At 44.6% G+C, this 11,504-nt stretch overlaps 2 protein-coding genes across 2 annotated transcripts in view; one reads left to right on the forward strand and one right to left on the reverse strand.

Annotated features, from left to right (window-relative positions):
- Positions 1-494: 494 nt before the first annotated feature.
- The window catches only part of reps1 (RALBP1 associated Eps domain containing 1), a 26,442-nt gene continuing 15,432 nt past the window's right edge, over positions 495-11,504 (reverse strand). The window contains exons 11-18 of the mRNA XM_079646322.1: positions 7,962-8,096; positions 7,611-7,671; positions 6,135-6,333; positions 4,898-5,095; positions 4,427-4,516; positions 4,135-4,292; positions 3,055-3,160; positions 495-2,969 (exon numbers count right to left, since the gene is read on the reverse strand). Of these exons, the coding sequence (XP_079502448.1) occupies positions 2,901-2,969; positions 3,055-3,160; positions 4,135-4,292; positions 4,427-4,516; positions 4,898-5,095; positions 6,135-6,333; positions 7,611-7,671; positions 7,962-8,096 (1,016 nt within the window). The 3' untranslated portion in view covers positions 495-2,900. The remainder of the gene's footprint in view (positions 2,970-3,054; positions 3,161-4,134; positions 4,293-4,426; positions 4,517-4,897; positions 5,096-6,134; positions 6,334-7,610; positions 7,672-7,961; positions 8,097-11,504) is intronic.
- On the forward strand, positions 8,340-11,477 carry LOC307016932 (uncharacterized protein). Its single transcript, XM_079646321.1, has 2 exons — positions 8,340-10,438; positions 10,519-11,477. The coding sequence occupies exon 2, from the start codon at positions 10,572-10,574 to the stop codon at positions 11,325-11,327; it is 756 nt and encodes a 251-aa protein (XP_079502447.1). The 5' UTR covers positions 8,340-10,438; positions 10,519-10,571; the 3' UTR covers positions 11,328-11,477.

Raw genomic sequence — 11,504 nt, forward strand, 5'->3', positions numbered from 1 at the left:
TAAACAACTAAACTGCAGTGATAGCAAAGCTGTGGCTTGTGTTTTTGGGGTAATAAAGTCCAAATCATTACTGGGCTGTCACCCAATGAGTGATGTCTGAGGAAGATGAAAAATGTTAGACAGTTGAGAAAATGCTGCATCTCTTGCATTTATTGACAGAGGAGCCTTATTGTCTACCTTTTTAATATAATTTTTTGCAAGTTTCAATTGCTTGGTTTTCGAGAAATTAGCCTGTTTTCCCTCTTAAAGTGTAACAGATTGATGCATCATTCTCCACAGATCATCTCAAATGCTTCGGAATCCCCTCATTATAGCTACAAAAGTGTAAAGACGAGGGCCCCCCAAAAGCTAGAAACAGCCCTGTTAGGAGCATTCCATGGAATATAACAAAAAGGGTTTCTGAAGTGAATTACCTACCCTACCATTAATTTCTCATTAAACGATCTGTAGACAGAAAATATTTTCCAGAGCCAAACAACAAAGGAGAACAGCGGTTAAAATATTGTGCCGTTTTTATTTTTGTGTAAAAATCACACAGCTGCTAGTTGACTCTGCAGAGATACAGTACATCCATGCAGTTAAACATCTAGGATCCCACAGCCAAGAGAGAAGGAATTAAATAGAATATTCTTTCGCTGTTAGTCAGCAATTAATGCAAATGTACATATGAGTCCAAAAGTGTGTATCATATACAATATACAACACAGATCTGGGAGCAAATAGCATTCAAAATCCCATCAAAGACTCAAGAGGTGATTGCTTCTGCCTGTCTGGATTGCCTTTGGGGGTTTAAAGGATGATCTGGGAGCTGTTGTGCTAGCTAACATAAATCAATCCTGCATTTTAATAGGGTTTCAAATGGTATTAGTTCCAGGTCTGGAAACGATATAACACACACACACACGCACACCATCGTCCTCAACAGCAGAAAAAAGAAGGCGAGCCTTGATAGGACAAGGAGGAGAGGTCAGTCCGCCACAGAGGAAACCTGAACGCCAGTCGGGGAGTAAGGCTTTGAGAAGAACACAGATTCTTCAGACACACAGGAAGCTCCGGGGACAAAACACTTATAAAAAATAATTAACCCAACAAGACTTTTAGGGTACTGGCACAAAAACCCTTACAGTTTCCAAGGTGAAGAAATCAAATGAGTGGTTCATTATTCTTCTTCTTTTAAATATGCATGAAGGACAACATGCAAGAGTTAAAAGAAAGCAGGAAGAGGGATGTAACAAGTAAAAATACAAATAAGGAGGAGCGGGGGGGGGTTAGGTTCAAAGTGCAGTTGGGTCATTCAGGTCTCCTTTTCTGTCGACTGGTCTCCGTCTGTAGTAAGCTTCGTCTACACCCAGCCATGGTCACATCTCGCACATGTAGGGTGAAAGTGCCCTGATAAAACACTGATCTGGACTTCCCTCTGGAGCAGGGGGAGAGGGGGAGCTCCGGAGGGAAAGAAAAAAAGGCCGATTGAATCACAAACGTACAGTAAATGGTGTTCTGGAAGACCTACGATACAAAAACCAGAGTATACTGCTCACACAGTTGCTACTATCATAGTACAAACAGCTAAGTATAGTTGTGAGGATGGATCGCCCGTACTTGCATAGTGCCGACTGCCCGATTAGAAAACCGCTGAGTTTTTTTTATCTGTAACTCTAGATCTGTGCATGCGTGTTTGTTTGCTGATCACAAGAAAGATTATTCATACATTTAGCCCCCTGCAGTCAAGCAGCTGGAAAACCTTCAAACCGTTCGAGTGAATGTCTGTTTTGAACTGGTCATCCATGTGAAAGAAAAAGATGGTAAAAAGCAACTGAAATGTTTAAAAAAGAAAGCCGAGACGTTTACACACGAGAGAAACCGGAAGGACAGAAAAAAATGGTTGCATTTCTGTTTTTAAAAACACAGCCCAGACAGAGGCGAGAGAGCAGAGTTCAGTCATTTGGCATAAAGTTTAAACCATTCATTCACATCAAACCCAACACTGTGTAACATGAGACACACACACACACATCACACTTCAAGGGGGCAGTAAGAAGAGGGAGGGGCTGAATTCATGTCACAGGATGTGTCAAACTAAAACAAAAAAAGCCTTCACCATAATGATTTAGCCGTGGAAGGCCTCACACAAACACACACACAAAGTCCTGTTCAGAAGAAGCACAGTATGTTTTAATGGAGACGGACCTCACCAAACTCCTGGTGTAGATGTTTTTTGAAAGCCTCAAAGCTAGCCTTTGCTAAGCTGAGCTAATCACAGGCTCCATTTAAATGATATGGATCTTCTATAACAAAAAAAATAGTGAAGAAGTATTACTTTGACAACTCAGAAATACGACACCGCTCTTTAAAATGTGCCTGATTTTAAAAGGAGTTTGGTGTGGGAGAGTCCGTACCCCAAGACAGAATGAACACATTGGTGCTAGCTTCAAGTAATCACTAAACAGGAACACAGCTACACACACACACACACACACACCTTTCTTCTTCAGTCATTCACAAAGTGATCAGACACCAACAGTTTTGTCTTCAGACGGCACTCGCAGTTTTGTCCGCCACTCAGTCGTCCTCACTCTCTTTTGAGAAAAAATTGAAAAGTGCCAGTTTGTGTAAATCCCCCCCCCCCCCGACGCTTCCGTCACCTCCTCCTCCTCCGCCTCCTCCACCTCCGCCTCCTCCTGTTGGTGGATCTGTGCTCTCAGTTGCTTCTGGTTTATGATTAATGTGTGTGATGGAGAGTAGGAGTTTTAACGGAGCACCCTGCAGCCGGCCGGAGCCTCCAGGGAAAGCTGAGATGGTGGGAGGAGGAAGAGGAGGGTGGAGGGGGGAGGGGGGGGGGGGGGGGGGGGGTACAGCCACGCTTCAGATGAACTACAGCAGAGTTTTCCTCCTCACGTTGGTTAAAGATGAGAGAACGGTCTGAGCTGCTCCAGCTGCACTTCCAGGGATATCCTCTCTTCAAGCAGGTCCTGGAGAATGAGAGGAAGTTAGAAGTGATTTCTTTTCCCAGCCTGAAAGAGAGTCATATTGTTATTTATTTTTGATTGTGCGTACCTTCAGCTGTTGCTGCAGTTCACTGTTAAGTCGTGCCAACACTGTGTTCGTCTCCTTGTTTCTTCTGATAGAAGCTTGAATCGACTTTTTGTCTTTTCCAACTGACCTGAAATCAAAAATACACATACCTTTGGATTAAAAAGACAAAAAGAAAAACAACTTGGGCAAGTTCATTTATATAGCAGCTTTCAACACAAGGCAATTCAAAGTGCTCTACAAAAAAGGAAAACATTAATATTATAAAATGGCATTTCAAAACACAAAGATAATAGAACATGAATAACAAAGGTACATGAATTAAAGTGACAGCGCCGTGTGAGATACACACATCTTTGACCTCACTTACTTTTTTAACTTATCCATTAGATCAGGGGTGTCAAACTCAAATACACAGTGGGCCAAAATTAAGAAATGGGTACTATAGTCGAGGGCCAGACTGGTTCAATGTTTATTGCAGAACTTATTGAAATGAACTTATTGCACATATTAAACCTGGAACTAACAAAGCTTAAATGATTGCCTATAAAAACAACATTAAACATTAAATAATCAGTTGCATTCATTTCTTATGGCTCTATCTGCAGCTTTTCCAGAGTCATTTCTTATATGATTACATTTTTCCACAGGACAACAACAGCTTCAAAAAAAACATTTCCCTCAAAGGAAAACCAAACATGCCCTGTTGTCGTGAGAAGGAAAGTGCAGAAGGAAACATCCATTCAACTCAGTGTGCTGCTCTGTGATGCAGTTCAAGCAGATACTTGGCATCTCATCTTGGGTGCAAGGTCATCAATGTTTGGGGTCAGGCTCTGAGCTGAGGAGACCCTCAGGATGGAGTGAAGGTGTGTGTGCAATATACCGGCGGGCCAGATCTAATAGTAATTAGAAATTATCCAGTGGGCCGAAATTAAATCCACCAAGGGCCTGATTTGGCCCCCGGGCCTTGAGTTTGACACAGGTGCTTTAGTTATTTCAAGTGTTTCATGCTAAAACAAACCCCCCTTTTGAAAATGCTAACCTTAACTTAAGTTTACCAAGTCCTTCCAAAGCTCTTGTTCACAGACTAACTGAATGTCCTACCTGGGGATGGAGGGCTGAGTGGCCAGGACGGCAGCGATGACGTTAGATTTCTGCGGACCGGGCGCCTCATCCTCCGGTCGCAGCTCGTCTTCAGATTTCAACCTCCGGCGCACAGGTTTGGGAGGCGGGCCTAACGGACCAGACCCAGAACATTTGGCCTGACGGGGAAACAAAAGTAAATGGTATATTGAATATCTTTGGTTTAATGATATATTTAATGGTTGGTAAGTATTGTTGTAAGTACTTGTTAATATATTCAGTTCATGTTTAATAGAAGAATATGTTGACTTACGGAGCTGACAGTGGCTGGGACTCTCTCATCTACTTGGCCGTCACTCTTCACGGTTCTTATAGGGCCGGCGCCCTCTGAAGGCTTCTCCACCTGTAGACACAGAAAAACATCAGATGGTACACTCTGAAACGAACACAGACAATGGGAAACACTTTGGGTTTCAACTTTAAAATTATGCGTCTAATTTTTCCCACACATGCAAGGGATTGTGCGACCATTACGAAAAGAACAGTCACAATGTAATTAAAAAGATATACTCAGAGAAGTTAAAAAAGGGTCATCATTTTGGACATTCATCAAATGTATTTTCTTCTTAGGACAACTACACCCCAGCTAGTTTGTTGTTAATGCAATTTGTATTTACATTGTTGTGAAACTGAATGTAATTTTCAATAAAACAGCAGATGTCAATTTCACTTTAGGGTTTAATAAGGGGTGGACACACTCACACTCACTCACACACACACCTACCTGTCCTGGCTCACTGTGGATATCGTCCTCCGGCAGGCTGGAAGGCTGGTCAGTCGCAGCGAAGGCCTGAAACTGACTGAAGTCGGCGAAATTGGGCTGCTGGGGAATCTGTTGGGGGGAGGTGGAGGTGGTGAGCGCCGCAGGGCCGCCTGGAACAACCTCAGCCTCCGAACGATGCCCGGTGTGTGGTGCTGACGACTGAAAAGAGGGAGGGGAGGGGTGAAGGCCTTCATGAGTAAAATCACACTTGATACAAGAGTTTTCTCTTTCAAGTAATTCAATAAAATGCTATACAGACAAGGCGCACGGTGCATAGTATAGTTACGCCCTGTCCACACAGCAGCTTTGAAAAAATCTTGAAAACATTGGAGGTGGGCGTGTCTGAAAGCTTGGGGATTTTTTGCGAGCAACGCGACCAACAACCAATCACATGAATCTCCCGCCCCGACATACAAAGCAATAGCAATATTAAAACGAAGTAAACTGGATATAAACTCCCCAAACAGGCGAAAACCTACCAGTTTCACCCACTGTGTCTGCCACCTCCCTCCATGCCTGGTTCCTCCGGTTTGTATCCCGGTAAATAGTTACTGGTCGTAAAGAACCGGGTGATTTGCTACCGTAATTTCTCGTTTGGAATATGAGGAAATGAACTGCGGTATGTCTCTCCCAGCTTACACGTGGTTTGATTGGCTAGCGCTTGTACTGTCAGATTTGCATAAACGGGATTTGATTGGCTGACGCTTCCACCTCAGCTTCAAAAGTTGAACATTGCTCAACTTTTGAATCCTGAAAATCCTGAAAATTCTGGAAATCTTCGCTTTGCTTCCCCACAATGCAGTTCGGCGAAAAGCGAGGGAAAGTGAAGTCACCCCCATTCAAAGTCAATGGGCAGAGAAGCGTTGGAAGATTTTTTTTAAAGCTGCTGTGTGGACGGGGCGTTATACAGATCACAATACATATAACCCTATATCATCTTTTTTAATTAATTTTGACGATGCGATAGGTTGGGTGATGTTTTTCTGTCAAATCAAATCAAAATGTATACAAACGTCATAGCATAAAAATTATAAAAACATTACACATCAACATAAGTATTGCCATGTGATAAAAGCATGTGACTGAAGGGATGGTAATGTTGAACGGAAACTAGGTGATGGAAATGAGTTAACAAGGAAGACAGATGCGAAGAGATGGGTTTTGAATTTGCATCATTGAGTGCTTCTGTCCCTCTCACCTGTGTGGGGAGGGGTCTCGGAGGCACAGCGGGCGGGTAAGTTATGGCTAAAGATGGCGGTTGTCCTGCAGCGGTTACGGCGGCGAAGGTGCGATTCATGTCGAGAGACGAGGAGCGAGAGTGTGAGGGGTGCGGGCGGGGGGGCGGCGGAGGGGGGGCTACCACCTTCAGAGCTTCTGGAGACGTCCCCGACAGAGACCTGGACACAAATATGTTTCTTCAATTAAAATACAAACGTTTTATTGTCATGTGCACAGAGCTACAGTGTAGAAATGGCAATGACATTCTTCTGACCTGAGGCCTGTACTACGAAGCTGGTTCAACCTAACCTGGATATGTTTGAGTTAGCCGGTTGGCCTAATCCAAAACATACGCGCTGTCGCTAAACGGTACTACGACGCTGGTTACACTTTATCCAGGATAAAAGCCACATAGTTGCACCTGCAAGGTGAATACAGCTGGTAACAGAAAAAGTGTTTGAATACGTACATTAACGGGTTTATGATATCACTGCCCCGTCTAAGACACGAGTGGATCTGACTTTAATTACATTTGACTCCAGTGTTTCGTCAACTTAATGTGTTCCTTAAAATAATACTTCTGCATGCAGTATGTGGCACTGTGAGTGTTGCACTGCCAGATACGGCTCAGCTGACTCAGATAAGGAAATATATGATACATTATGATGTGATATGCCGCGGACTGTACTTAATGTTACTCTGATCCGGTTACTTATGTTGTGGCAGATATTTAAGTAAGCTTTCTTAACGCTAATGTTATAATAGTCAGATTGCTCTGAAGATGGGAGGTGATATTCTATTAATGTTCACGTTCACACAGTCGGGGATTTTTGCCGGCCGTCTTTCCTGCAACTGCAGCTTTTCTGTATTTCCTTTCTCCTGTAATATGACTTGATCGCTTTAAACTCCGCACACTGAGCTCTGATTGGTCAGCAGGCAGTGCTTTCACTGAGTTGAGCTCTTAGCCTGCAACCTAACCTGCTCCGGGGCAGGTTAGCGGCACAGCATAAGTTACCATGGAGATCTAGCCTGCTAAAAAGAGAACCAGCGTCGTAGGAACGGAAGTTAGCCGGCTAAGCGAAAATCCTGCTTCGTAGTACAGGCTTCTGAGCTCCTCCAACAATTGCAACATATATAATCAAATTCAAAAATACAAAATAAAAAGTAGTGCAAAAAGTCTTTATACATGTCAATAGAATATGATATGTACAAGAACAGAATATGACGTTAAATGATGTAAATTAAGACTAAATTAAATACGGTTTATAGCGTGATAACTATTTATATATATTAATATATTGAAAGATGACAACAGGAATGTTTATCGGGGCAAGATATGAATAAATTCTCCCTAATCTGTTTACAATGAAATTGATCAGAGCAGATTGGAAAAATAATAACAGGAACAGATGCTTGTATACACGACACAAAGACATGTCAGTAAATCAATACTGACCGTTGTCTTGTGATTGGCTCCTGGTCTGAGGTGTAGGAGTCTGAACTGCTGTAGCCATCACCTTTAAAAGGTAGAGAAAATAAAACACATCCCATAAACAAAACATCAGCATGTGAAGACAGTTTATTCAGGTAGTTACAACATCAATGTGATTGATGACATGGATATAATGCAAAACCATGTCAGGCTGAATGGTGCATTGTGGGTAATGTAGGCACCAGGTTTTGACAAGGAAGAATGTGGGCAAAAAACAAATGTTGCACTGATTTGTATTTTTTTTTGTTGCCACAAAACGATCAATTGGTTATTTTTTCAACATCTCCCTGGCACAGCAGCCCATCCTTTACTCACCGACAGCGTTGGTGGCTACAAACATGGATGTCGATAGACTGGCTTCCTCGGACAGCTCTGGAGGTTGAGACAGCAGCGGACTGGTCGGGTGGTTGTGGTCTGAGGGTTTAAGATAAAACAAATGTTGAGTTAGCTCTACGGGGTGAAGACCATCTCATTTTATCCCTAAATATATTCAGGAACAGCTTTGGAAACATGACCACGGAATATTTCCACTGTATGTTTATGAATTAAATCCAGAGTGATTATCTTTAATGACGCCAAGTACTGTCTACTCAAAACAAACAGCAGCCTCTTGGTTTCTTACTACCTGATTCACATCGTAGGAGAAAAATTAAGACCAGTCGGCCGACGCTCGTGAATTGTCAACGGGGGGGGGGGGGGGAGAGCCTCGCGGCGGGGAAGCTGTGTGTGGACCTCTTTCACCTGTCAGCGCAACTTACATGATGCCGTTAAAAACACATTTAAATAATTGGTTTAACCGGCATAATAATAATAATGACGACCGTCCGTTCTGTGATTCTCCAGAACCCACCGATGGCCAGTCCGCCTCTTTGTAGCATGTTATTGTTATTGAGAGATGAGCAGATCGCCTCTGGGCTTTCAACTAAAGACACAGCCACGCAAAAACCGCGACATTTGTACAGCTCCTTATGGGTACTGCAATTTGTGAAGTGCTTTCCTCCATGGTGAAACGATCAGCACTGCACCACAGAGGAAAGCGGCAGAAAGTCGCCTGGAGTTAAAGAGAGCGGGGCTGGGTTGCGTGCATGGCTTCCTTCTGCAGGTAACGGGGAGACGCGATCTGGCGGCGGTCTCGTTCAGGATCCGAAAATACAATTTAAAGTGGACCTGTTATGCTATATTTGAATAATATAGTGTAGGGCCATACCTATATAAGGCATATTTATACTTTTTATTTTTCAAAATACTAAACAGATCATGCATTTTAGCCATTCCTCATTTGGCTCAATTTAACACTGTCTTTGCATGGGCTGATTCTGTGAGAACAGCACCATCTACAGGCCTGGCATATGTACTACAGCGTCTCCAGCGCTTTCCAACGGCAATGTCCGTGGCTGTCTCCTCCTTATTGGTGGAGATGGCCCAATAGCCGTAGCGCCACTTCTGTGACGTCATAGAAGTGTTCAAATCTGGATCAGTCTGTATCAGATCCGTTGCAGCCCCTTTTTAAGAGATTTGGGTATGGAGGAAAATAGAGAGGGTTGTGTTTTCTGACACTTGGTGAGTTCCCTGGAACACCGGGGACACATATTCATGTAGAAAAGATGTACAAAGTGTTCCAACTCCTGCCTCCAAACACTGCTGCAAAAACTCTCCTCTCGACTCTCTCATCCTCTCTGGACTTTCTCTGTCCTCTCACATCGCGGCCGGCTCGTCAGTCCCCTCCTGCTCCCTGGCTAAATGACGCACTGCGTGCTAATAGAACCATCCTTCGGGCAGCAGAGCGGAAATGGTGGAAATCCAAACACCATGACGACCTCCTAACCTATCAGGCTCTCCTCTCCTCTTTCTCTGCTTCCATCTCTCAGGCAAAAAGCACTTTCTTTCAAGATAAGATCCAATCTTCCTATTCCAATCCCAAAAAACTATTTTCTATCTTCTCCACCCTCTTGGACCCCCCCAAAGCACCTCCCCCCTCCTCCCTTCTGTCAAGCGACTTTGTTAACCACTTTGAAAAAAAGGTTGATGATATTCGCTCTTCTTTTTCTGACTCACCTTTACTCACCGCTGGGTCACCAGACCCTCCCTTCACCCACACACTGACCTCCTTCTCCCCTCTCTCTCCAAGTGAGGTTCTTACCCTCGTTACCTCTGCCCGTCCTACCACCTGTTCTCTGGACCCTATCCCCTCAAACCTCCTTCAGACTATCGCTCCTGATATTCTACCATTTCTCACCCATTTCATCAACACTTCTCTAACTTCTGGTCACTTTCCAAACAGTCTCAAGGAGGGCAAGAGTAAACCCTCTCCTTAAGAAACCCACTCTCAATCCGTCTGATGTTATTAACTACAGGCCCGTCTCTCTCCTCCCGTTCCTGTCTAAAACACTTGAACGCGCTGTCTTTAAACAACTCTCCTGTTATCTCCATCAGAACAACCTTCTGGATCCGCACCAGTCTGGTTTCAAGGCAGGTCACTCAACAGAAACTGCTCTCCTTGCTGTCTCTGACGAACTGCACACTGCTAAAGCAGCCTCCCTCTCCTCTGTCATCATCCTTCTGGACCTGTCTGCTGCATTCGACACGGTGAACCATCAGATCCTCCTTCGCACTCTCCAAGAACTTGGAGTTTCAGGCACTGCACTTTCCCTCCTCACCTCATACCTCAACGACCGCACCTACAGGGTTACTTGGAGAGGGTCCGAGTCCGACCCTTGTCAATTAACTACAGGGGTCCCTCAGGGCTCGGTTCTTGGTCCCCTCCTCTTCTCCCTGTACACAAACTCGCTCGGGTCTGTCATTAGCCCGCATGGTTTTTCATACCACTGCTACGCTGACGACACCCAACTAATTCTGTCCTTTCCCCGCTCAGAGACCCAGGTCGTCGCACGCATCTCTGCTTGCCTAGCAGACATCTCTCGGTGGATGTCTGCTCATCACCTCAAGCTCAACCTTGACAAGACTGAACTGCTCTTCCTTCCGGGAAAAGATTGTCCCACTCTTGACCTAACAATCAACATCGGCACCTCTGTTGTTTCCCCGACTCAGACTGCAAGGAATCTGGGTGTGGTCCTAGATAACAAACTGTCCTTCACTGCAAACATCGCTGCTACAACCCACTGCTGCAGATACACGCTTTACAACATCAGGAGGATACGTCCCCAGCTGACCCAGACATCAGCGCAGATTCTGGTCCAGGCTCTCGTCATCTCACGCCTAGACTACTGCAACTCCCTCCTGGCTGGTCTACCTGCATGTGCCATCCGACCTCTGCAGCTCATCCAGAATGCAGCGGCTCGTCTGGTCTTCAACCTTCCCAAATTCTCCCACACCACACCGCTCCTCCGCTCCCTTCACTGGCTTCCAGTAACTGCTAGAATCCACTTCAAGACACTGGTACTTGCGTACCATGCTGCGAATGGATCTGGCCCTTCCTACATCCAGGACATGGTTAAACCGTACACCCCAGCACGTGCACTCCGCTCTGCATCAGCCAAACAGCTCGCTGCACCCGCACTGCGAGGGGGACCCAAGTTCCCGTCAGCAAAAACACGTGGGTTTGCTATCCTGGCTCCAAAATGGTGGAATGAGCTCCCCATTGAAATCAGGACAGCAGATAGCTTACACATCTTCCGACGCAAACTGAAAACTCATCTCTTTAGACTCCACTTCGAGCGATAGAATTACTAACAAAGCACTTATATACTAATAAAGGGCTGGCTTTCTAAATGCCAGTTGAGTAGCACTTGAAATGTTTGGCTCTATGAAACCTGATGTACTTATATGATTCTGTTTTCTTAAAGGTTGTATCTTCCTGGTCGAATGCACTTATTGTAAGTCGCTTTGGATAAAAGCGTC

The sequence above is a fragment of the Notothenia rossii genome (genome assembly GCF_949606895.1).
Source record: "Notothenia rossii genome assembly, chromosome: 8".
Lineage (NCBI taxonomy): Eukaryota > Metazoa > Chordata > Actinopteri > Perciformes > Nototheniidae > Notothenia > Notothenia rossii.

Excerpts from the sequence above, each read along its gene's own strand:
- LOC307016932 (XM_079646321.1), top strand. The coding sequence starts at position 10,572 with ATGTCTGCTCATCACCTCAAGCTCAACCTTGACAAGACTGAACTGCTC.